Source organism: Triplophysa dalaica, chromosome 22 (assembly GCF_015846415.1).
Source record: "Triplophysa dalaica isolate WHDGS20190420 chromosome 22, ASM1584641v1, whole genome shotgun sequence".
NCBI classification, from domain to species: Eukaryota; Metazoa; Chordata; class Actinopteri; order Cypriniformes; family Nemacheilidae; genus Triplophysa; species Triplophysa dalaica.
Genome location: NC_079563.1, coordinates 3175802 through 3202373, shown reverse-complemented (window position 1 = coordinate 3202373; position 26572 = coordinate 3175802). Strand labels below are relative to the sequence as shown.

The following is a 26572-nucleotide window of genomic DNA, read 5'->3' as shown; positions in this document are numbered from 1 at the left end:
CTCGTAACATTTCGACTTTATTCTCGTAACATTTCGACTTTATTCTCGTAACATTTCGACTTTATTCTCGAAGTCTTTTTTTTTTTTACGTGGCACTAAAACGCCGTCGTCACAAAGCATATGCAGTTTTATTTCAATGAAGAATTTTTTTTTTTGAGAACTTCTTAAGAAGGGACCTTCTTATGAACTTCCTTTAATTGATCCTAAGAACCTTCTTATAATTTTTCTTTAGAGTAGTTTCGTGACTCTGGCCTCAGTAGTGGATAATAGGAAACACTCACATTTCAAGGACAGTTTTTAGTTGTTCAAGCTTTGCTTTACTCTCCTCGATCTCGGAATCATTATTTTGCTCAACCAACAGCTGCCTCGCAATGTCCAACACTTCCTGTCACGTGCAACAAACATCATAAACAATTCATTTCACCTCATTGAAAATTCCTCAGATTATATTTGGCTGTGTATAGTTGTTTTTCAACATAAGATTGGTCCTCTGGGCATCTCTGTCGATGGGATTTTTATGAACTTTTTTACGCCAGACACAGTAGATCATGAAAAACATTATTACTGAAATACAAGTGTAAATGTTCTTACTTGGAGTTGCTTTGGTTTTTTCAGTTTCAGTTTTCCAGTTTTGTAACCTTCAAATTTTTCAAAGAGATCAAAAAATCTGAAAGAGATGACAGGAGAAATAAGAAAAAGAGGAATCGCATGAACTTGAGAATTTCATATTATATTCATATTATTTCAGAGACAGTTTTTTTTTAAGTCTGTACCTTTGGTGTCGAACTTCCATTTTCATCTTCTGTTTTGGTGTTCTGTCACCATGTCGAATAACAGCAATTACACACCTCAACTCCATCCTACAAGTCACAAGACAGCACTTAAAATCACATTTAATCTCAGTTTCTATAGAATTTATTACCAATATATACAGTATATAAAAACGTCTTGGTTACGTATGTAACCTCAGTTCCCTGATGGAGGGAACGAGACGTTGTGTCGAGAACGACAGATGGGGTTCGCCCTTGAGAACCAATCAACTCTGACTACTATAGAAAAGGCCAATGAAATTTGGCGAATGCAATTTGCATGCCGGGCTCCGCCCCCGGAAATCCGGTATAAAAGGAGGCCGGCGTGCAGCATTCACTTACCTTTGTTCTGAAGAGCCTGAGACCTCTCAAACTGCAGCAGAATACGATACGTGTTCGTGGCATAAGGGACACAACGTCTCGTTCCCTCCATCAGGGAACTGAGGTTACATACGTAACCAAGACGTTCCCTTTCTGTCGGTCTCTCGACGTTGTGTCGAGAACGACAGATGGGGTTGCCTATGGAAAACGCCACAACGCTGTATCGCGTCACAATCTCTAACGAAGCGACGGTAACAAGCCTGGGCGTGTCATCTCGAAGCTTTCGTGAGACTGTAACCTTCCAGTGTGGTGGTCGGGGGGTTCCAGAGCTTTCTTGGAGAAAGATGGGTACAGCCCTGACCGGTAACTTTCACGGACGGGGCCTTAGCTCTCTATAGGCGAGAGGCCGTCCAGATCAGTTTACACCGGGTAAGCGCGATTCTTAATCAGGGAAGCGCTACAGAGGCCACCTCCTACCCGTGGGGAGGAATATGGTGGATATAGGTATGGTCTCGTCCTTGGAGGAGAACGCATGGAACGTGCGGACTGAGTAGTTAACCGCGAGGTGGAGGCCCACCTGGGGAAGCTCATGGGTTACCAGGAGTGGGAACCATTCTCATGAGGATACATCAGACGGAACAGCCCACGGAGGGGGTGTTACAGACGTCCGGTAGCACTAGGTCCGGTTAGAGCTATCTGTGATAGCTCACATGGTATCCCGGCCTAAGGGGGAAGGCTGCTCTGCCCAGCCAGCCCCCAGGGGGTGCTTGTTTGGTGATGGATGGAATGCCTATTCTTAACCAGTGTCTGGGTAAGAAGGGAGGATGGTGAGGTACCAGTTTCTTAGCGATGTGTTCGGGTAAGAAGAAAAGGTAAATAGCACACTGACCCAACCTGTTAGAGGGTGGAAAGGTGCTTTCGCAGGCATACGCCCCCCCGGATGCCAGTCCTACATGTCGCCACGCAGGACGTGGGCTGACACCAGGTTTACGCGAAGGTTGTTAACCCTTGCGAAGGTGTTTGGGCATAGCCCAACCCGCGGCTCTACAGATGTCTGCTAGAGAGGCGCTTCTACCAGTGTCCAGGAGGTGGCTAAACTCCGTGTGGAGTGAGCCCTCACTGCCAATGGGCATGGGAGATTCTGAGATCGGAATGCCGTCGTAACGGCGTCCACGACCCAGTGCGCCAGCCTCTGTTTGGAGACAGCCTTCCCCTTCTGCTGTCCTCCAACAGACACGGAGCTGGTCAGAGCTTCAGAGCTCTGCGTGCGGTCCAGTACGTACTGGACACAACACTAGTCGGGTTGGGTCTTCCTCCCCTATGGGGAGCGCCTGCAAGTTCACCACTTGGCCCCGGAGGGAGTAGTGGGAACTTCTTGGGCACGCATCCGGGCCTGGGTCTCAAGATAACGTGAGAGTTTCCAGGGCCGAGTTTAAGGCAATCCAGGGACACGGAGGATGCTCGGTGGTCCCCTACCCTCTTGAAGGAAGTGAGCGCCGTCAGGAGGGCCGTCTTACTCTATGAGGAAGATCGGAACCTCCGAGGGGCTCTTTGGGGGGCCCTGAGGCTCCCCAGAACCACTTAGGGTCCCAAGAGGGTATGGAGCGGAGATGAGGCGGATTCCGCCCTCTCGCTGCTTAGGAACCTGGTGACCAGGTCGTGTTGCCCTAGAAACTTTCCACCGACTGAGTCGTGATGAGTGGCAATAGCGACTACATACACTTTCAGTGTGGAAGGGAGATGTTAGTCTCCAGTCTCGTGAGAAGGGGAACACAATCCTGATCAAGCACCTCAGTGGGTCTTTCTCGTTGAGAAAGACACCAGGACGAGAAGAGGCACCGTCTAGAGGCGTGTAACTGCCTAGTAGATGGGGCCCTAGCCTGGGTGATGGTCTCAGCCGCATAGGGGGAGTAGCCATCTTAGGATCTTCTCGTCCCGTCTAGAGACCAGACATGGGTGTTCCAGAGGTCTGATCTGGGATGCCAGAACGTGTCCTTCCCCTGAGAGAGCAGGTCCTCTGTCAGGGGAATGGTTCAGGGGGAGTCGCTGTCCAGAGCATCGGCTCTGAGGCCAAGTGCGGTTAGACCGGTGTGGTGTAACCAATAACACTTGGTGCTCCTGCTCCCTGACCTTGCACAGAGTCTGTACAAGAAGGCTCCTGGGGGGGGGAAGGTGTGCTTCCGCCCATCCCGCGGCCAGCTGTGCGCAAGGATATCCGTGCCGAGGGCAGGGACTATCAAGCAGGCAAATGGTGGTGTTACGGGAGGTGAACAGGTTTTACCTGGGCCTACCCGAACAGCCTCCAAATGAGCTGGACTGCACGGGGGTGGAGTCGCCACTATCCACGAGGCATAACTGGCGAGAAAGCACGTCGGCTGTCTAGTTCAGTTTGCCCGGGGTGTGTGGCCTGCAGGGAACGAGTCACCTGTTGACTCCACCGGAGGAGGCGTCGAGCAAGTTGTGTTTAGCTGCTGTGTGCGAACGCCACCCTGACGATCTGTATTCGCTACAGCTATACTGCTGTCCTCGGAACAGCACGTGCATGTCTCGCACGAGAGGCCGTAGCCTGCTCAGTGCAAGTAACATAGCCCACAACTCTTGGCAATTGATATGCCAGCGCAGGCGGGGGTTCGTCCAACACCCCACCTGCGTGCCCGTTGCACACTACACCGCACCCCTGCAGGGAGACTTCAGTCGTCACCACGACCTGCCTCATAACCTGCTCAGAGGGACCTGAGTCCGTCGAAAAAGTCATAAAGACTAGGGGTTATGGTGCGTCGGCAGCAGGGCGGCATCACCATGCGCCTGCTGCCGGTGTGCCACGCTCTCCTCGGAACTCGACTCTGAAACCAGTGTTGGAGCGGTGTCATGTGCATCAACTCGAGGGGTATTAACCCGCGAGGACGCTATGTGTCCCAGGAGCCTCTGAATTGTTTCAGGGGGACCGCTGTCTGCCTAAAATGTTCATTTCAGACAGTTCAACACTGGTTGGGCACAACTGCGGACAGGTGTGCCGACATGGTGACAGAGTTGAGTTCCATACCGAGAAAGAGGATGCTCTGCACTGGGGAGAGCTTGCCCCTCTCTTGGTTGACCTGGAGTCCCAATCGACCTAGGTGCCGGAGCACCAGGTCCCTTTGTGTACATAACAGATCTCGCGAGTGTGCCAAGATAGGCCAGTCGCTGAGATAGTTTAGTACCCGCTCGCCTTCCTCCTCTCAGGGAGAAAGGGCAGTCAGGGACAGACCGAAAGGGAGGACTCTGTACTGATATGCCCGCCTCTCGGACGCGAACCGTGGGAACGGCCGGTGTCGAGGAGGATCGAGACATGAAAGTAAGCGTCCTTCAGGTCGATTGCCACGAACCAATCCTGACACCTCATAGATGTCAGGACGCGCCTCTGTGTGAGCACCCTGAATGGCAGCTTGTGAAGGTGCTCTGTTCAGGGTACGCAGCCTTTGGGGGCAACCCGCCGTCTTTCTTGGGAACGATGAAGTGCGGGTGGTGACCCACTGAACATCTTGGTTTTGAGGGACGAACTCGATGCCTGTTTTGCCAGAAGGGTGGTGACCTCTACCCGAAGTACGGATGCGTCCCTGCCTCTGACAGAGGGAGAGATGATGTCCCGAAACTTGGGTGAGTCTCTGGCGAACTGGATCGAGTAACCAAGACGGACCTCCCTCATTAGCCAGCGAGACAGTGTGGGCAGCTCTCGAGCTCCCAGGGACTGTGACAGGGTGACCAAGGGGACGGTCTGCTTCATCATTCCCACGGGGGGTGGTTCGTCGGCTGGCGGAGCTAACCATGTCGTGGGGAGTCCCCGGAGGGAAGGTTTGCTCCGCCTACTTACCTGCCTGGCGGGACAACGGCACGCACTGTCGGTTTGAGAGTGGTGACGGCTGTCGTATGTGTACGACCTCATGCCTCGCCAGGGTGTGAGGTCGGTTCGCCGAGCACAGTCCAGTGGAGTGTGCGATCGGCTGCAAGTAAACCCGGGGAGAACAGAAAACTCAGTGAGTAAGTGGGCGCCAAGCCCTAACAAGGGCCCGGCTTTGGTGACGAGGCAGGAGTCGTCCCGTACCGACCGATCAGAGCCGTGGCTGTGAAGGTTCGGGCCCGATGTTGTTCTCCCTGGGGTCTTCCCGTCAGTGTCCCTTCTCGCGAGGAGGTTGCTGACGGGGTGGAGGTTTCCCCCTCGACCTCTGCTTCCGGGGTGCCGCCTGTGGGGGCACAGGAACCGGAGCCGATGTCGAAAGGGTCCTGGGTTGCAGGGAAGCAGACGTCACGTGAGATCTCGGAGGCCTGTAGGCGGCCGAGTCGCGGCGTGAAAAAAAATGTGGTTAATTGCCACTGTCTGCTTCGCCGTCAAAAAACTGCTGAGCGCAGTCCTCGACGGTGTTACCAACAACCCACCCTGCGAGATGAGTGCATCAAGAAAGCGGACTTCCTTGCTGTCACTCTTCTGCACAAGGTATAGCCGGGGGTGTCTCTCCTGGACCACTACCGTGGACATCGTCCGACCCAGGGCCCGTGCCGCCGCCTTAGTCGCCCGTAGAGCGCTGTCAGCCGTGGCACGGAGATCCTGCATTATACCCGGGTCGGCCTTACCCTCGTGGAGCCCTCTCAACGCCCTGGCCTGGCGGACCTGCAGGATGGCCAAGGCATAGAGAGAGGAGGCAGCCTGGCCCGCAACATCGCAAGCTTTCGACACCAGTGATGCCGAAGTCTTACGTGCTTTGGACGGTAGGAGTGGTCGATCCCCCCCCAGGCGGTAGCCGTCCGCGGCACAGGTGCACCGCGGGCGGACGTTCCACCCGGGGATCTCGACGCAGTCCTTGGCTGCCTCACCATCGAGGGAAGTAAGGGAGCCAGAGCTGGTTTCACTGGAACGGTCCGTGAGTGGAGCGTTCCAAGTTTTACACAGCTCCTCATGCACCTCCGGGAAAAACATGGCACCCGGGGTGGGCGCGGTTTGCACCGCGCACCGACCTCGGGAACCACGTATCCCCGGGTTAGCACGGATGACATCACTTCTGCTTCCTCCTGAACTCGACCGCTGGGGGTGGAGTTTGGATTCGGCAGAGTCGGATGCCAGTCTCCCTCCGATGCTGCGAGCGACATCTCATCTACGTCACACATCGTTTCCGAGTGTGTGTGTGAGGATCCGGACGGTATGCCACCGCCGGTTGGGGAACGTTCAGAAGAGCGAATCGGGGTGCGATCGGCCCGTGAGCACTTGGCTGGCGGGTTTACGTTCGCAGAGTTCCCCATATCACTAACGCTGCTAACGTGGGTGGTCATCGGGGCCGTAGCCACAGATGTCACAGCCCGGGTAGCAGACGAAATGGTGGCTGGTTCCCGTAGGAAGACAGCCACCCGTGACCGCAACTTCTGAATGACAATCTGCCCGCAGTGCAGGCAGATGTGTCAACGAACGCTGCTTCAGTGTGCTGGACGCCCAGACACCTAATGCAGCGATCGTGTCCATCCCCCTCCTCGATGAGGGTGCCGCACCCAAGAGAACAGCGGGACATGCCGCGCTGGAGAATGCTCAGTCAGTCCTGAAAAGGACTTTTAGAAAAAATCTCTAACACCTCCGGAACCGCCGAGACGCCCAGGGGAAGGTCGCTGCAGGAAGGGACGATCCGCTGTAACACGTCGTAGCACCAGCGTGTAGTTGTAGAGGATTGAATCCTGAGTTGTACTCATGAGCGATGGCTCTGAAGAACAAAAGGTAAGTGAATGCTGCACGCTGGCCTCCTTTTATACCGGATTTCCGGGGGCGGAGCCCGGCATGCAAATTGCATTCGCCAAATTTCATTGGCCTTTTCTATAGTAGTCAGAGTTGATTGGTTCTCAAGGGCGAACCCCATCTGTCGTTCTCGACACAACGTCGAGAGACCGACAGAAAGGGAACTATATGTTAGTTAACAAACAAACGTTGGACAACTTCTGTATCATGTAAAATGATCAAAGATAAATAATACTGTGTAAATATACTGCTTCATGCATTCCTCTGGTGCACAATACTGAATTAAATGTTTTTACACAAACAACTCAATGCTATTTAAAATGTTCAATGTCGCAACAAATGAAGAAGGTTTTTTCCTTGTTATTAAAGGAATAGTTCATCCAAAAATGAAAAATATGTCATCATTTAATTGTGTTTACTGTTTCAAACTAGGGATGTGCGAGACTAATCGTCTACTCGATTAAACAGTAAACTCCTACTAGTTGACATTGTAATTGACTGTTGTTTTCACAAACAAATTACACAAAATGTTATAATTTAAATGATTTTCATTTTAATGTTTTGTTTAAAAACCCTTTAAATCACATACTTAACAATATGTTGGATTTTTTTTATTAAAAGTCTCCGTTTGTACCAATTGTACAAGGAACAAAATGTTTTAAATTTAGGTCAGATCTAGCATGCGATTCCTTTTTGCCAATTGCAGCATGCTCAGAAATGACCACGCAGATTCCTCAGACGGAATTATTGTTTACAAACATTGAGCTGACTTTCATCCAAGCATAATGCTTGAATTGTACATTAATATTTACATCATAATCACATGCGGACTCAAGTGTTTAGCCTATGTTCAATAAATGAGCTAATATGGGCAGTCTGCTTTATTAGCGGCTTTTCATTCGCTCTGTAGTTTGTTCTGTTCATTTCCGTTTCTTTTGCTTTTTTCTTAACACACATTGCTTTGCTTTATAAATTATAAAAACATGATATATGTAGCTATCTTGTTTGTTGACCGGCTATTGGACTACAGTAAGTATAACTTGGAGGCTACTGAAATTGCCACAATTTAGAAAATGCATTTTTTACATTCAACATCATTTAAATTAGTAAACAATTAAACATTTCTTTTAAAGCTTTGAATTAATTGTTAAATAATCCAAGTTTCATGATTTCAGTGTATTAGACACACTTTTAATAAAATTGTATTTAATTTGATTACTTTTTAGTAATAACTTTTAGTTTAACTTTTAGAGTCCGAAATAAAAGACATAAAGGAGAAAATTTAATGGACTTTGTATGGGCTACATATTTAAGGCCCAAGCACAGACCAGCCAAAGCAAACAAATGCTCATTGATTCACTTCTTGCAGCCGCTATAATGATCCAGTCATGGTTGATGCATCAGCAAAGGCAGAAATATTTATGATCATAACGTAAGGAAAGTGAAACACATATGTCTGATTTAGCTACATTAAATATTGAATTTAAAATGTCTTACATAGGCCGCACAGTACACCTAGTTTTTGGACCGCAATTCTTAGTTTTAAACTAGTGGACTGCATGGTTACAAAACTTTTGTTTAATCAAATTAGTCGTAACGCACATCCCTATTTCAAACCTGTACCACTTTCTTTGTTACAAATGAACACAGAGAAAGATATTTGGAAGAATGTCAGCAATTTTCAATTGAGGGACATCATCCACTATCTTTGCAGGAAAAAAAATATTTTTTGTTCTGTTGAACACATAATGAGATCTGAAGAAATTAGGAAAACAAAGAGTTCATCGGGCACTTTTGACTACCACTAACATTCTTCCAAATATCTTTCTTTGTGTTCATCGGAATCATTTATACAGGTATGAAATAACCTGAGTTCAAGTAAATGTTTATCGAGTAAATCAATTTTTGGATGAACAATCCATTTAAGTTTTTGTCCACACCAGCTGTTGCATCACATCTGGCTGTGGACACAAAGTTCTGGGTGAACATTCTAAACACGTACAACTTTGGTTACCATTTTTTTACTTATTTATATCAATCAGTTTTTAACCAGATTGCATAAAATCATCATTAAAATTGTTTAGCTTTATGCCAATGGTGTGCTTGGACCCCGATGACCCTAAACCTCGTCTGTGAAAGCAGGCAGTGATGTGTGTTTCAGTTGTTAAGGACATACATGGTTCCTGAGGTTGTGGGAACTATGGGAATGTCTTCAGCTTCCAAAGGTATAGACCATGGGATCTGAAACTGTGGGGCCAATTCTCTCATGATGATATTCCTGTTGAACAAAAGACAAAATCATGTTGATTTTAGCTTAAACAAATGTGTGTTGCATATCATGATTTTCATGTTTAATTTAATCCAATAAAGAAACTGATGATCATAAATATTAGTTAGCAAGCCTCATGTGTAAAATGAAATCAAATAAAGGGATGAAATACAAAAAAAAACTAACAGAGATGTTTTTTTCCACTAACCCCAGGATTTTTGCGCAGTCGTCGTAGTATTTCATGGAGTTCTTTACAAAACTGAAGCCATTGACGTCACAGACGTATGACTGACCGTTGGCACGGAGCAGGTCGAACCCACACACTGTTTGCTGTCAACAGAAATGCTAACACCTCAGTTTGTGAATATTGCATAATGAATGAAACAACTATAGAGAAACTTATTTGATTCATAACTTGTAGCCCCATCAATAACTGTCACAAACATATTAGAACACATGTGTGTATGTTGATATTAAAAAAGCTTCAGGCATAGCTCAATCATATATAACAGTGGTTCATTATGTGTGTGGTTAGTCTGAGGTGAGTGAAGCTGTTCACACCTTTATTGAGGATTTACCTTAAAAGCCAAACAGACTTTCCAGGCGATGAGTTTCTCCCTGGCATTAAGGATGACTGGATAACGGACCTCCTTCCCCTCACTGTCTCGCTCCACCTTCCCATCCAGAGCGGGAGATTTACGGGCCTCAGCGTGAGCATAGTCAGGACCAACAGTATACACCTGACGGAGACATAAAGATCCAAAAAAGACTTTTTTGTTTATTTTACCTTAATATAGCAACCTTGTTAAAAGCAAGCTGGTCACATGCTTAAAGGAACAGTATTCAGTCATTAAATACAGCCAGGCTGAAAACTGCCCCTGACATAGTACTAAAGCTGTATGATCTTCTTTTTAAAAAAACTTTTTAAAAATCAAACCTTTATAGTTCATGTTGTTGAAATGTTATTGTTATTAGTCACGTAAGACCTCAATATTTTTTTTATAAAGCATTAGAGTAAAAATACCTTCACATCAGTCCCATCTGTAGGCATGAATTCCTCGTAGATGTATGATCCAGTCTTTCTGACATTACTTTCAGGGGAATAAACACTACTTCTGCTTCCAATCTAAAGGAGATACGGTGATCAAAAGTAAATCAAAAGACATACAAAACTTTGCACACCATATATATGTACATCTTTGTGAACCTTTCAATACAGACTTAAGACATTGGCAGTGTTATTTCCACTTGATTTAAAGGGATACTTCACCCAAAAATGTACATTCTGTCATCATTTACTCACCTTCAAATTGTTCCAAATCTGTATCAATTTCTTTCTTCTGATGAACACAGAGAAAGATATTTGGAAGAATGCTTGTACAGTTCTGGGACCCCATTGACTCCCATAGTAGGAAAAAATACTTTTTTGTATATACTGAAAAATACTGAAAAATGTAGGACAGCAAACAGTTCTCGGGCACTTTTGACTACCATGGTCAAGTATCCTAGTATGGTGGTCAATGGAGTGCAAGAACTGTTGGGTTATATGCATCCGCCCAAAATATCTTTCTCTGTGTTCATCAGAACAAAGAAATTGATACAGATTTGGAACAACTAGAGAGGGAGTAGCTGATGACAAAATGTTCATTTTTGGGTGAAGTATCCCTTAAAAAAAGGCTTAATAACAACAATCTTCAAAGTGAATTGAACTAATCGGTCAAGATCAAATTGAAATACACTTAAGCATGGTTGTTTGTGTGGGCCAAACCTTGCGGAATAGCCGCTGACTGCCCCCTCCTGCTGATGTTGGGTAGTAGATGTAGACGTTGTGGTCTTCAGCGCTCACTGGCTTCTCAACGAAAGGCTTTTGAAAAATCTCTCCATTTACCTCCACATGGTCCTCTCCTTCCACCAGATTACATTCTACAAACACAATACACAAGCTAATTTGAAAGACCACAACACAAATTTGGTTTAAGATAACATAGCGAAACTGAAAATTGTAACATACAGTATATAGAATATATATTTTTTCAAATCTGATTTATGGATACATTTCTGCCTCTGAACATGAAACATAATAAATGACCATCCCAGAAGAGTTTGAACACATTATCTGTCTCTTTCATAAGTACTCCAAACTAGGTCACTGTGAGCTTAATACCTTCTGGACTGTCAGGGTCTCGATTCAGAACCGCATAGCGTGGGAGCTGTATGCCTTCTGCCTTCAGGATCCCATACACCTCTCTCCTAAATACGCAACACAAAAAAGTCATAACAATACAGACGTAAAGAGTTGCTGTTTTAATCTGTTACCATCTGGGTTATGTGACTGATGATGTCACTTAAAAGAGGAGATTCTGAACACAATATCATTACATCATCATGTTTATGGAGTCTCCCCCTCACAGAACACGGGCCTTCAAAGTGAGTTTTAATGCCATCACACAGCCGCAGTGCAGGCAGAATTAAATTACAAATGAAGTTCATGATGTGAAATGCATTAAAAACTGGAACACTAAAGAGTAAATGGCTGGAGTGCTGGAGTCAAGTAACAAACAATTCTTTTATACACAACTTCCTGCATGCCTCAGTTTTTGAGCTCACCTGTCCTGAATCCTGTACTGCATGTCCAGATTATTGATGACAAACGGATTCCTCAGCTTCTCATAAGCCACGGCTTTATCCAGTGGGAATCCTGTAAGAGCAAACAGTATGGAATAAACATGCGTGAACGTCAAATAAAATTAAAGGGATTGTTAGCCAAAAAGGAAAATTCTGGCATCATTTACTCAACTTGCTCTGTTGAACACAAAATAAGATATTTTGAAGAATGTAGGGAAGTGAGCTGTTCTTGGGCACTTTTGACTACTGTAGTGGAGTAGGCGGGGCGAGACCGTGGTTCGAGACCGGTGAGTAATTGTTAATGAGCGTCAATTTGGGCGCACCAGTCTCGTATCACGTAGAAGATCGGGAGCATATGAGAGAACGAGCGACCGGACCGCCGATGAGAGAGGACCGGGCCGGAACATGTGTATGTTTGTATTTATGTTTTATTCACTGGCAGTCATTCGTGAGGGGCTGCCGGCTGTCTTTTTACTCTGTTATTATTTTGATTAAATGTTTAAATGTTTGCAGGTTCCCGTCTCCTTCCTTCCTTTTATTGAACCTTGCTACAACTACCATTGTCTTTTTCACTAATATGGGAGTCAATGGGGTCCAAGAACTGTTTGGTTACAAGCATTCTTTCAGATATCTTTCTCTGTGTTCAACCAAACCATGAAATGAATACAGATTTGGAACAACTAATTCATCACAGAATCTTTTTTAATAAAGCCATGACCAGACTTTACAGAGGCGTGGTGAGAATAAATCGGTTTGAACAGCTTCTACAGTACATGTGCTTGTTCACAGAAACACAATGAGTCAGTCCATAAATAATGCTCAAAATGAGGAATCTGAAATGCAACTTCCCCACAAGGTGACCTGCACCCACACCATAAATCAGTCACATGTTTACATTTCATCTCGGTGTTTACTGTCCATGAACACGTCTCCTGTGAGGTTCCTGTGGTGCGGGCATGTGTTGAAATAACATAAGGTCACAAAGCATTTGAACGAGTCACTTCATTCAATCCTTGTGAGAACACGGCCCATTCAGCACACACTTTTTCAGTATTATAGTCATTTCATAAACATCTGAGCTCCAAACCAAGCAGCACACACATAACCCACGACATTATAAAACTTTAAATGGGTGATTCTCACAAAACCATCATGGCAGTAAAGATTTGAATCATAAAACATACAATTCGGGAACACAAAAAATTATCATAATAAAGATCATTGTGTTCTCTACCTTTGACAAAACATAATTTTGTCACCGGAATGAATTATTTACTTTATTGCTATTTTTGCTGAAATTCTCATAACACGTGTAACACGTGTCGATTTCGAATGATCAAATTACATTAAATGACAAAAAAATTATTGACAGAATATTCATGTATAATAAAAATGAAGAACTAGGGGAAGGACGAAGTGTCCAGGACTGCTATTCTCATCCTCTGTAAACGTAAACATGTCATATCTTGTTTTATAAAATGGTCAATTCTGGTTCTATATTCTGATTGGCTGAGCCAAGTTCTAAACTGTTATAAAATAGCCTAAACATCATTTTATTTACTTTATTTTATGAAACCTTTTTTAACCTAACCCTGTCAAGCAGTGGTTTACAGTCCATATTATAACAGCTAATGGGGTTTTAGGGACAACGCGAACGGGGGTGGGCGGGGCTTTGTGTAGCGTGCCGTACAAAGAACTTCTAGAGTGTGATTGTAGCCGCTATGAGGCTGCTCAGGTAGCAGCGGCAGTAGAATTCTTCGGGTTAATAGTTGTTCTACCATCAAAATCATTTTCAAGATATTATTTTAAGTGTGAAAAACTACTTTAAGTACTACTGCTATAAAACCAAGATTTTCGGAGAATAACCCCAATAGACATGAAACCCAACTGGTGCTGTCAATTTAAAGAACGATTGAAATGACAAGTTACACAAATCCCTATAATTCTAAAACAATATACATTATAGAAATGATATATATTATGGCAAGCATGCCACTAACCTTTGGAGTGGAAAGAAATGAGACAATCACAGAGCGGCCAGTTGCCCACAGGTTCATTGAGAATGACTTCCTCCTCAAGCGTGACCACTGTGATGTATTTGAACAGACACAGTCGCTCCAGAATCTCCTTCATAGGTTTAGACTTAGACTTCTTAGACATGGCACAGATACCCACCACGATCTGTCTCTCTGGAGGCTGAAGGGACCACAATACAGGCAGCTCAAATATTTTATTTCTGGATATACTCATCTGATTAAAATTTACCTTTCCTTAATATTCTTAAAGGAAGTGTAAACTAAAAAATAAACATTCACTTTTGTGTCTGTTCACGTCGGTTTTATTGAATATAAAAGATTCTAAATCTTTCCTATAAAAACAGTTAAAATGCTGTTGGAAGTTTAACACATACGGGATGACAAATAACAAATTTCTATTTCTGGAATTTTTATTTAAGAGAGGAGAGAGAGAGAGAGAGAGAGAGAGAGAGAGAGTCGAGAGAGAGAGAGAGTCGAGAGAGAGAGAGAGTCGAGAGAGAGAGAGAGTCGAGAGAGAGAGAGAGTCGAGAGAGAGAGAGTCGAGAGAGAGAGAGAGAGAGTCGATCGAGAGAGATGAAAAGCAAAAACATAACTATATTATTATCATCAGATTAAACAAGATGCTGCTGCGGATCTCCATCTAACGACATACCGAATCATATTCTTCATCATCCTCGTCCTCTTCTTCTACGTTCTCATAGAGGCAGTCATAGCCAAGCACTCTGCCCGGGTCAAGAAGTTCATCCGCCTCTCCATCCTCACCGCCCACAAAGAAGCGTGGATGGTCGGTGTCTTCATTCACAGACATGTTCATTAATGTCAATCGCTCAGCGAGTCCCAGCAGAGGTCAGAACTGAAGGTTAGAGCTGGTATGATCCAGCTTTAAACCCGTCCTCCTGCTCCTCACAACCATTCATCTTTAATGCTTCCCTATAAAACAAACCACACCAACATAACGCATCATATTAGTATTTCTCAATAGGGGGTCTCAATTATTAAAGGAATCATCAGATGAAAATCCAAAATTTCGTGTTAAGTGCTACAATCGGGTTCCCGGTGAATCAAGCAACCCAGTTTACGTGAAGAACAAGATGCCAGTAAGTTTGTTTTGATCAGCATTTCCCTGCAAGCATGTGAGAAATCGAGCTCTTCAGATTTCGCTCCATTTGTGAAAGCAGGATCTTATTATAATATTACCGCCCCTTAGTCCTCACAATTCCACCCATGGCGCTGCCGCCATTCTTGTTTTCACAAGTGTACGTGACGCCATGGCTAAAGTTGATGGGCAACATGCAATGTAGTCGCTGCACAGAGTCCTAACCTTGGAAGAGACAGGGGTGGATTTATTTTATGTTTAGTTGAAATCCCTCAGAAACCATAAGTAAAAACCTGCTTGTTTGCGCAAATCACTTTAAGCTGGAGTGCTTTATCAACCTGGGACAATTCAAGCAGGATTAGTTTAAAAATTCTTCAAAGGGGCCGAGACCAACTGAACGAGAAAAAGGCTGTCGATGTTAGTAATATTTATCAACAGTCTGAATTGACGTAAATGTACCATATATATATGAGGATAACGTCAGCATATGATGGTGAAGGGAGCTAAGACAGCCACGGGCTAAATAGAACATCCAAAGCCAGTGTTAAAGAGTAAGTAGCATTAGATCATGAAAATTACATTTCATCCAGTGTGTTATGTTGCCGAGTTTGAAAAGTAAGCAGTCTGCCAAGTTGTAAGCCCGAAGGTGAATAAATAACAAAGTTATTGGCTTGAAAAAAAGGGAGTCGACTCTGAATCATGCAAACGAGACGTGAACTAGTACCGTCGTGTATCTACGTCACTAGACATAGTCCCCGCATACTTTTTGCTGGGACAGCCGCGAAAACTTCACTCTCCTCCCCCAAAACACTGTTGCTTGGTCATGATGCGTGTGCAGTCTAAAACCTGTGTTCTACGTTGTGAAACTAAGTGCGTCTTATTTAAACTACCAGAGGAAGAACTTCTGAGGAAACAATGGTTACAATTCATTTTCAAATGACACCAAAGGAGTATAAACCCCAGGGTTTAACTGTGCCCGCGTCATTTCACTGAAGAATCCTTCAATAATCTTGGCACGTTCACTGAAGGATATGTTAAAAGACTATCCTTGAAAGGGGGGGAAATATCAACCTTATTTGGACCTGTTAGCTCGACCAAAGCCCAACCTGTAGGTGTGAATATTTATTTTGTCTGAACTTCCAGAAATATTTGTGTACCTTGTGTCTGTGTTTAGCTAATGCATTTAATGCTTACGTTAACATGTACCGTTATTTCTAGGGTATTACAGTTTGTTTATCTAGCTATGAACTCTGCTAATTTAAGTGTTCAATCTATTATCATCTATCTATTACCTACTATTGTCTTTGGATGTTTCTTCGTCAGACTAGGGCGCAAACTGGTAAGGTTAAATCCCGACATCCCTATCTATACACTGTATATAATATATAACCTGAAAACCGTAATCCAGCAATGATGGTAGGCGTTCCATTTGCAACACATGATGAACGCTGTGACAAGTTCAATGGGAATGGGAAGAAGGAGGCGGTCACCGGTGATTGTCAACAACTTTTAATAAAAAATAAACAAACCACAAAACGAAAAGTAAAATGCCGATAGCTACTGCACGGTTGACTGCCGGCCACACAAAAATAATAAACCATAACATAAAATCTAGGCCTGCTCCTCTCTCGTCGTACACTCCGGTCGCTCATCCTCTTGTGCTTTCGATATCCTCCAAAGAGATGTGATGCCCGTGCAACACAGCTGACGTATTATCATCACTCGCATCATTCCCTCATGGCTCTCGTCCCACCTTGCTTGCTACAAACGCGTTTGACCACAGCAGACTACATCATCTGACTAATCACATGACACTAGGCTAGTGGATAGGAGGGGATTAGACGGATGAATCGCAGAATGAATCATTTGAGAGTCAGTCAAGAAGAAAAGTTAGAATAATTACCTATTATTATGACATAATAGTGCTTTTACACCTTCTATGAACATAAACTTGTTGTTGGACACTCCATAAACCAAAGTAGGACCCTAAAAATCATGTGCTACTTACTCTTTAAACTTTCTCTATATTTATATGTTATTTGGCAAATTGGCACTTGGAGTTTAGCTGTATGTACGTTAATACATTATTTGTGTAATTAGTTCAGCTGCAGCAAACTATTTGTTTTGCTAATGAACAGGGGCGAACACTTTTGTTTTAAACGTCTCGATTCATTCGTCCTGTGCTGTGCCTTTTGTTCTCCACACATAGCGTTGTGTGTTCTTTCCAAACAACTCAATTTTGGTTTCATCTGTCCACAGAATGTTTTTCCAGTAGTGCTGTGGAACATCCAGGTGCTCTTTTGCAAACTTCAAACGAGCTGCAATGTTTTTTTTGGACAGCAGTGGCTTCCTCCGTGGTGTCCTCCCATGAAGTCCATTCTTGTTTAATGTTTTCCTTATTGTAGATTTGTCAACAAAAATGTTAGCATGTGTCAGAGATTTCTGTAAGTGTTTAGCTGACACTCTAGGATTCTTCTTCACCTCATTGAGCATTCTGCGCTGTGCTCTTGCAGTCATCTTTACAGGAAGACCACGCCTAGGGAGTGTAGCAACAGTGGTGAACTTTCTCCATTTGTAGACAATCTGTCTTACCGTGGACACATGGACATCAAGGCTTTTAGATATACTTTTGTAGCCCTTTCCAGCTTTATGCAAGTCAACAATTCTTGATCGTAGGTCTTCTGAGAGCTCTTTTGTGCGAGGCATGGTTCACATCAGACAATGCTTCTTCAGAACAGCAAACTCAAAACTGGTGTGTGTTTTTTATTGGACAGGCCAGCTTTAATCAACACATCCAATCTCATCACATTGATTGGACCCCAGGTTGGCTGACTCCTGGCTCCAATTAGCTCTTGGAGAAGTCATTAGCCTAGGGTTTCACATACTTTTTCCACCCTGCACTATGAATGTTTACATGTTGTGTTCAATAAAAACATGAAAACGTATAATGTTTGTGCGGTATTAGTTTAAGCAGACTGTGTTTCTCTATGTTGTGACTTAGATGAAGATCAGAACACATTTTATGACCAATTTAAGAAGAAATCCAAGTAAGCCCAAAGGGTTCACATACTTTTTCTTTCAACTGTAAATAATAACAAAATGAGGCGAAGCCTATTTAGTTAATAAGTTAGTTAATTTAGTTAGAATAATATTCTAGGCTTTCCTTGTGTTTTTTCTCTTCCTTGGTTTTCTTTCTTTATCTTTTCTCTGCACCAGAAGAATAAGTTCTTTTTTTGTGACAATATTGAGTTGAAATTCTTACATCAACTTCAATAACGCTAATCAGTAATACTCTAGCTTTGCATGTATCCTGCTGCAGCAGCCCGTTAATATATTACGGTGTTGTTTTTTTCATTGAATAATGCAATTTAAATTAAATTAAAAAATGTATTTGAATCCTATCACAAAGGAAAAATACCTAAGTTTTGTGTTGTTTTTTTATTGATTAAAACATGAATACAAAAGGTGTATTTGTGTAGCAAAAGTTGATGTTCTTGAAGGGGGAAAATGCAAGTACTGACTGAGAAATGAAGGAAAACATTTGTAACCTGAATCTGCGGTTCGAATGAGACGAGCCAGATGACTTTCTAAAATCCTTACCAAGCTTTAAAGGGGTCATTTCATGAAAACAGACTTTTTCACCTGTTTAAATGCTGACATCGGGTCTCTATTGCACCTGCAAACTCAGAAAACGTGAAAAAAGACAAATCATTAACTTTTTTTATGTGAGCCTATCTCTGCAAGCCTTTGAGAAAACGAGCGCTTCAGAAATCGCTTTCTTAATGACGTAAGTAGTCGTTCTTATTATAATATTTCCGCCCCTTGTTCTGAATGTGTCCACCCATGATTTCCGTGCAATAGACACACTTTTACCAAAGAAAAATTAATTTGATTACTAACATTTAGTTTAACTTTTAGAGTCCGAAAAAACAGACTGAAGGGAGAAAATCTACTGGATTTTGTATGGGCTACATATTTTAAACCCAGACACAGACCAGCCAAAGCAAACAAATGCTCATCGCTTCACTTCTTCCAGCTGCTAAAACGATTCACTCCGGGTTGGCGCATCAGCAAAGGCAGAACTATTTATGATCATAACGTAAGGAAAGTGGAACACATATGCCTGTTTTAGCAACATTAAATATTGGATATGAAAAGTTTGATTAATAAATTACAGTCTTTAGTCTGTAAAATGTCTTGCATACACAAATTCTTTGGACCGCCTTCTGGGCCATTCTTAGTTTTAGACTAGTCGACTACACTGTAATTTAACGACTGTCAATTTAGTTGTAGCGCACATCCCTAGTTAACATGAATATCTAAACAATTTCATAAAAATGCAGGCTTTAAGCAAACTGTTTAATTAAAACTGTTCAAGAGTTTAAAATATGACCTTTTCATGACATAGTTCTTTGATATACATTTATCTCTGTGACTGTGTGTCAGAAAAAAAGGGTTACAACAACCAGTGCAAAAACAGAAGTTCTTGAAAGCAAGCAACTCAACTATGTGATGTCAGACACATCGATACAGAAACCACTGCCTTAAAAGCAACATATCCTCATGACCACTTTAACATGCATGCGTACACACTTGGGTTAAATAGACATAAGATTATATCTAACTCATAATGTTCATCTGGATTGCTTTATTACTCTGACTATTTCCATGTAAATAAGGTTTGTTTTGTTTGTATCTTGCTAGCCCACAAAGCATTTTCACAGATGTTTACAGAACATATCCAAAATACACACAAATTACTACATTTACAAAACAATCCAGTAGCATGTTTTTGCATCTCTTTGCATAGCTACGCTGATAAAACTCGAGTTTACATCAGGAATCTTCTCATCTTTAAAGGTTCAGTAATTTAAATGCAAGTTGCAGAGTATTTTCCACCTGAAAAATCCCAGCACATGCCATCTGTTTAAGCAAGTTAATTCCTTAAGAATAGATTCATTAAATGAAGTTGTCCTCAATGTCTTAGCAACCCAAAGCACTGTACGGTTTGTATCTCTCTCTTTTCACAGTTCAGTTCATGGATCCCTTCTCTGATGATTTCAATCCGGAAGAACTTCAAGGGTGCAACTGCAACATATGCCATTTTTACTTTAAAATTGTATTTAAATTTGAATAATGAAAAGTTCAAAATGAATGAACACAACACAAAGTCACACTGTTGTTGGCAGTGTAATGATTGATGTATTCAGGAATCTGCTGACTTTGGTGTATCATTGATATTTCATGCACTGTTGTGTGTAAACAAGCCGTTGTGCTGTTTGTGGCTGTAGAACTGATTTGGGATTCGTCTCTATCTTAAACATAAAGGGCTGTATTCTTGTTCTAAATGTTGATATTATTTCCAATGAAAATGTGTAAGCCAATCATAACTGTGGGTGTTTACACTGAGGTCGCAAAGGACACGCAGCTGCTGAACCGAGTATTCAGACGGTCAGAAAGAATTTGGAAATATCTTTAATGTGTTTTTCTTCAGAAAACTTTGCTTCATTATACATTACATAAAATAATGGCATCAGAAAGTAGCATATATTGTATATACGCCACGGCACCCCTTAAGCTTAAACATTAGCTTAGCTTAGGGTTCTGTACATTCAGAAAACATTGCTTTTATTCGTCCCCCTGCATTTTTAACAACTTGAACATTTCAAACCTTTTCAGTATTTGCTGCTTAGACACATTTAATGCTTTTAATGCAAATTCTCTTTGCGTGTTAGTTCTTATATAATTCTCTCTCCTGCCTAAGGGCAATTTCCATGTAAGCTGTCGGTAATAAAATATACCTGTTATTTATTTTATCCCCTGACTCCACTGTCGTCTCAGGAAAAAGCTTCACATTTTTTGCAATGATACCATGTATTTTTCTCTGTATGCATTATCTCTCTCGCTCTCTCCATTCTATATATATAAATATAAATATATATATATATTATATATATATATATATATTTTTCATATTGGTATGTATGCATGTATGTACATGTACATGTACATAATACATATGATAGATAGATAGATAGATAGATAGATAGATAGATAGATAGATAGATAGATAGATAGATAGATAGATAGATAGGTTGACATTAAGTTTTTGTCATATGCTAAACATGTATTTTACGTGTTTTGAAGTTGACACCACTTGTCCAACACAACACCATGTGAACATCGCATAACAAAACACAACTGAAACAAGCATTGCTACAACCATTAGTGTAAATTTTCACAAAATTCACATCGATACAGCATATTCCGACTTTAAACGCTGACACTGTAACAGAAGCAAGGCTGTTGCTTACTATTATTAATTGCGAAAGCTGCTGAAAATGGCATGTTTCAATATGTTAATTTACACATCATTTAAAGCACAACCCTAGTGTCAATCATTACCAGCAACTATTTGTGAAAAAACTTTTAAGCAATGAATTACCGGTTAATACTGCGGAAGAAGTAAATGCAGAAGGTCGATGATATGATGTCTAGTGTCGCTCTTTTGGCAATAAATGACACTTCCTGCACAATATTTGCGGGCAGACACGTGCTTGAGGTCAGAGGTGTTTTACGACATTCACATAAAAAACTTGATGTTCTTACCTGCTGCAGGTCAGATCGCGTGCGTTTCGGCTGAAGTTAATGTTTGTTTGAAGTCTGGGAGCTGTTGTCTTTGCTCTTCACCCTCAGTCACTGTGTGAAATGAGTTAGCTTTAGCACAAGGGCTAAAAGCAGTCAAAACATCAGCAGCATCCTCCCTCAGCTAACGGACTTTCACACATCATCTCATTCTTATATTCTGCACGATTATTTTAATGCTCATGTCGCTGACAGACTGCTGCACATGAATAATATACTCGTGTGTGCATGTGATTTCTGCTCGACTTTTGCACAGCTTAAGCTTTAAAATAAAAACAACAGATGAAGGGGCGTGGCGTCTCGGATTACGTAATTGGGAAAGTGGACCAATGACGAACACCAAGCAGACGTTCAGCATCATGTTTCCTTGAGTGGGTCTGTTGTCTATTCACGTTGTCTTTAATATTTTTAATGAAATATTTTATCAACATGTAAAAATATTAGGATAAATTGAACCTTTTAAGCCTAAAGTGTGTCAGGAATTCTGCTTAATTGTTATTCTCTTTATTTATAGTTATTGGCTCAAATATTTGTAGGATGTCCTCTGGGTTTTTACCCTCAGTTCTCAGTCCTTGTTTTTACTGTTGTAATGATCTCATTGATTAATGATCTGTCATTATTCAGATCATACATAAAAAGAGCTGAATAATTTACTTCAAAACACTAAAGGTGACGTTTATTTAAACATTAAAAAATAGATAAACAGCGGCCTCTATTGTAAACTATTCGAAATCTTTTCAGCCGTATTTTGCTAAATTGAAAAAAATGAAGAAATAATTATGTAAAAACACCTTTCCATATCTTCATATGCTTATGGTTCCTATATTACGTTTTGTAAAGGGATTTACTGGCTGCATTAAAAAAAGTTCGCCCAGAAATGAAAATTCTGTGATCATTTACTCACCCTTATATAATTTCACACCTGTATAAATTACTTTGTTCTGATGTACACAGAGAAAGATATTTTAAAGAATGTTGGCTATTTTTAGTTCTCGGACATCATTGACTACCATATTAGGATAATTAAATGGTAGTCAAATGCCCTCCAGAACTGTTTGTTTTTCTAAATTCTTCAAAGTATCAGATTTTGAGTTCAACACTCTCCAGTGTTTTCCCTTTTGTGTGTTTAATTCAAAATTCTTTAATCTTAAAAAATAGTGAGATGCTTGTTACATGTCCATTTATTCCATAACAATAAAATAAACTGCAAAATTTAATCAAAATAACATATTTGTAGATTTATTTGTCTTTTTGATGTTTTACAGTTCACAAATAGTAAATTATATTGTTTTGGCTTTGGCAAGCACCAATTTATTCTGGGCCTCAATGAAGCCTGTTGATTTAAAATGATTAAAAAAAAATGAACTGATTAAAGTAAGCTAAAACAGCCAAAAAATCTAAATTGCAAACAAATTCTTAGTGTTTGTTTATTTTTATAGCACACTTACATCTTTCTAGTTCTGCCAAACTATTTTATTGGGTAGAAATTCTGAGTGGGGGGGAGGCTGTACATATAGAAGTCAAAAAGGTAAAGATTCACTAGACTAGATTCTGAGATTAGAATTGATGTTTCCCAAATCTATAGACCGACTGATAATCGGTTTAAACAATTTGCATGACTGAAATTGGAGAGCCTTGAATGAATGCATGTTGTGTAACAGTGAGATGTGTGTCATTTGCTGCAGATGTACAGTCATGCGCTCTTTCAGCAGGTGTTCCATTTCTCAGCTATTGTAATCTATTAGACTGGCAAACACATCATTCTGATTACGTCTCTTTAAGTGGACTTTGTAAGTGACATTTCTATTTTTTCAGCGGAACCAGAGAGCTGGTCTAATATTTCAACCCAAAATGTATATTTTCCATTAGTTTATTTATTTCCTAAGTTCACAGTTTATGTAATTCACAAGATACTGTGACGTAAAATGATAAAATAACAGTACTGTTTGATTTTGAGGACCCCACCAGCAGATGGAGACATCACCTGAATATTTGCGAATTTCCTGTGTTTCACATGTCATTTCCTGTCAACAGTATATATAAGCACACAGTATGTTCATTGTTCACCATTTACAATGTGCAAAGTAAGTAATGCTAGTCTCTCTGCAAACCATTGCGGAGATGAATAATTTCCTACTTATTTTTCATTTAAAACAGCATTTTTTATAGATTTGATATTGTTTATGATACAAACGACTACCAGCCCTGTGGAGAAGCAATATATTCTGATCAAAACGGAATACACTAACTAATGTAATGTATATAATTACAGTAAAGAATACAGTATAAGAGAGGTAAAGTTGTTCATCAGGTTTACTATGATATCCAGTACTCAGAAACAACTGGACGAATGAAGTGATGCTTTGCAAACACTTTATTACACAAATAACATTGTTACTGAAAATAGTTATCTTGCAATAAAACCTCAGTATGTCACAACAAATATCAGACACCTCACATTAGCTCTGAAAACGTAGTAAATACAGCCTTAAATAAGTCGTCTTTTTCTCTTTTTAATCGAATGCAGCGAAACAGAACTTAAATCACAGGTGACAATAGCAGCTCGTAAATATGTGGCACATTTGTAGTAATATATAGGTGCTGCGGAAGGCGAAATACATAGTCCAAAAAGGCACAACCGTACAGAAAAACGAACTGTTATGAAACAAATGCCTGAATCGGTTATACACCGTAATGCTGTTATTATGCTGAACGATCTGATAAGATCAACTAACCGTTCATTATTAAAATAAAATAAATAATCTACCTTTAACGCTCTATTAAAAATGAACGTCTTTATACTCAAAATGACCAGTGCTTCGCGTTTCTACATGGTGTCTAAAAAAATCATAAATTAAAGTGGCAGTCGTAGGGCTCAGGGGACATTTTCGCACAATGAAATGTATCGGCAGCTGATACAAACTATTACATAAAGGATTAAAGTACAACCTGACAGCCCCAGCGGGGACACCTGTCAGCTTTCACTGAAAGATGCTTGTTAGGGCAGCGACACGGGTGGAGGCGGAGCCGAGTACTCTTCGTTCTCAGAGTCCGTAGCATCCTCGTCGTCTTTCTCCAGGTCGCTACCTTCGGTGCTGAGCCTGTCGAAGCCGTGTCTAGTGTAGCCTTTGTGGGTGGCGAAGAAGTTGCCCAGATTCAAGGTACCTGCCGCCTTACCTGTGTGAGAGAGACAGCTTACAGAAAAACCCTACATCAAGCAAACTCTCAGCATTGTTACAAGAAAAAAAATCATTGAGAGTAAGAATCTGTTTAGCAGTAGTTTTCTCCTTCAAATCATACATTTTCATGGCTGGTTACTGGGATGTTTCATGTAGTTGGTAGCCGTTGTCAGCTTCTGTAATCTGTTTGCCATGTGGTGCTGAGGTGTTCTAGCGGGTTAATAGAGGGTTTTATCAAGTTTCTAGGTGTTGTTGGTTTATAGGGTGCTCTATCTGGGTGCTACTCCCTTGTTACGTTCTACAACCTGTCAGGTGTTGCTGAGATCTTCTAGCTGTTTACTAGGCTGTTTTAAAGTTTTTACTGGTTACTAGTTGTTGTTCTATATGGTTACTTTGCTGCTCTAGCTGGTTTCAAGGTGTAGTTAGGATTCATAATCTGTTAAGAATAGCCCAACATAAAAAAATATTTATCTTTTTTAAGGTTATTTTGATATTTTTACTTGAAATCATGTCAAAAATACAGATGAAGAAAAAACATACCTCTTAGTTTGCCCAAGATTCCTCCCGTTGATCCTGACGGTTCCAACTTCACATCACAATCATCTTAACAAAAAGAAAGAAATCAATCAGAGCAATCCCACTATACAACAGTACACTCCACCATACAAAACATGAACTGTTACCTCTGTACATGTGGCTCTTTCTCCAGCGGATAAAGACGGCAACAGCGATAACAGCAGCCAATGGGACGAGCAGTAGAGTGGTGATGACAGCGGGGGACATGCCCTGAGCACCCTGTTTGGTCAGCGTCTGCGGTTTCTCCTCCTCTTTGGGAGATTCCAGTGACTGGTGATGCTGTTTAGGTGGCACCTCCTGGATTTTCTGGACATTTACCTCTGAAGACTGCACAGGAGACTTCCGTAATGGCTTGATATTGGCCTGCACAAATGTTTCGGTTTCTAAAATAAAAGAAGGGGGGAGAATAATCTGAGAAACTCTGAGAAACGTGAACGTACCTAAACAACAACCAGGGAAGCCCACGTTTCTGTCAAGTCTTGTCATAAACTCTAACTGCTGTTAAAAGAGTCCTTATTAAATGAAAAAAAGTTAAAAATCAGGCGTTGCGCATTTCTTCCCCATAGAAGTCCATTATAAGGAAACAGCTTTACATTGCTTACCGAACAACGACCATGTAAAAACTAATTTCTATTAAATTCAAATGAAAACCACGTGATTGAAAACAATCTTTCAGCGATCTTTTTTTAGAGTGTGCACGTGATGCACACATCGACCTGCTCGGTCCTAGTACTTCTCCGTGGCGATGACGGTGTACGGTTAAAAAAAATCATTACAAACATATTTGAAAGTGAGTGGGGCACTAACAGGATTTTGAAAAGTGGGGGGAACATGTCTTCCTTGTCCCCAGTGGAAATTATGCCCCTGTGTGTGGGTAAAAATGAAGACAATCCAATGAGCTTACCTTCAATTTCCTGGACCTCAATTCCACCTTTTTTAACAGAGCGGTGTTCTGATTCTGAAATCAAACATAAATTCTCTCATTACATTTTCATATTAAACTTCAAATAAACTATTAGTTAACTATTAATTAAACTATTCAAATAAAACACCCTTCATGTAAAATAGAACTATCTTAAAGGGGTCATATGGCGCTAACACGTGTTTTTCTGTGTCTTTGGTGTGTTATAAGTTGACCATGCATGTATTAGACACGTACAACTAAAAAAAGATGTATTCTATCTAAAAGCGAATGCTCACCCACACCCTCACAAATCCACGTCAGTTGGCGGTCTGATTTGACCAAGTCCGCCCAAATCTATAT

At 41.6% G+C, this 26572-nt stretch overlaps 2 protein-coding genes across 10 annotated transcripts in view; both read right to left on the bottom strand.

Moving 5' to 3' along the window:
- Nucleotides 1–21835, bottom strand: part of ppip5k2 (diphosphoinositol pentakisphosphate kinase 2) — a 45996-nt gene extending 24161 nt beyond the window's left edge. For 2 of the 4 annotated variants that reach the window (XM_056737008.1, XM_056737010.1), the window contains exons 1-13: nucleotides 21518–21834; nucleotides 14465–14742; nucleotides 13777–13972; nucleotides 11759–11849; nucleotides 11316–11401; nucleotides 10920–11074; nucleotides 10176–10277; nucleotides 9730–9891; nucleotides 9360–9481; nucleotides 9059–9160; nucleotides 774–860; nucleotides 592–667; nucleotides 282–385 (exon numbers count right to left, since the gene is read on the bottom strand). In XM_056737008.1, the coding sequence (XP_056592986.1) occupies nucleotides 282–385; nucleotides 592–667; nucleotides 774–860; nucleotides 9059–9160; nucleotides 9360–9481; nucleotides 9730–9891; nucleotides 10176–10277; nucleotides 10920–11074; nucleotides 11316–11401; nucleotides 11759–11849; nucleotides 13777–13972; nucleotides 14465–14626 (1445 nt within the window). In that variant the 5' untranslated portion in view covers nucleotides 14627–14742; nucleotides 21518–21834. Of the gene's footprint in view, nucleotides 1–281; nucleotides 386–591; nucleotides 668–773; nucleotides 861–9058; nucleotides 9161–9359; nucleotides 9482–9729; nucleotides 9892–10175; nucleotides 10278–10919; nucleotides 11075–11315; nucleotides 11402–11758; nucleotides 11850–13776; nucleotides 13973–14464; nucleotides 14743–21517 lie in introns of all 4 variants that reach the window. The other 2 variants (XM_056737007.1, XM_056737009.1) reach the window with 2 other exon arrangements.
- Nucleotides 21836–23909: 2074 nt separating this feature from the next.
- Nucleotides 23910–26572, bottom strand: part of pam (peptidylglycine alpha-amidating monooxygenase) — a 31937-nt gene continuing 29274 nt past the window's right edge. For all 6 annotated transcript variants that reach the window (XM_056736122.1, XM_056736125.1, XM_056736121.1 and 3 more), the window contains 4 exons: nucleotides 26213–26266; nucleotides 25416–25691; nucleotides 25273–25335; nucleotides 23910–24730 (listed from right to left, as the gene is read on the bottom strand). In XM_056736122.1, coding sequence (XP_056592100.1) covers nucleotides 24552–24730; nucleotides 25273–25335; nucleotides 25416–25691; nucleotides 26213–26266 — 572 coding nt within the window. In that variant the 3' untranslated portion in view covers nucleotides 23910–24551. The remainder of the gene's footprint in view (nucleotides 24731–25272; nucleotides 25336–25415; nucleotides 25692–26212; nucleotides 26267–26572) is intronic.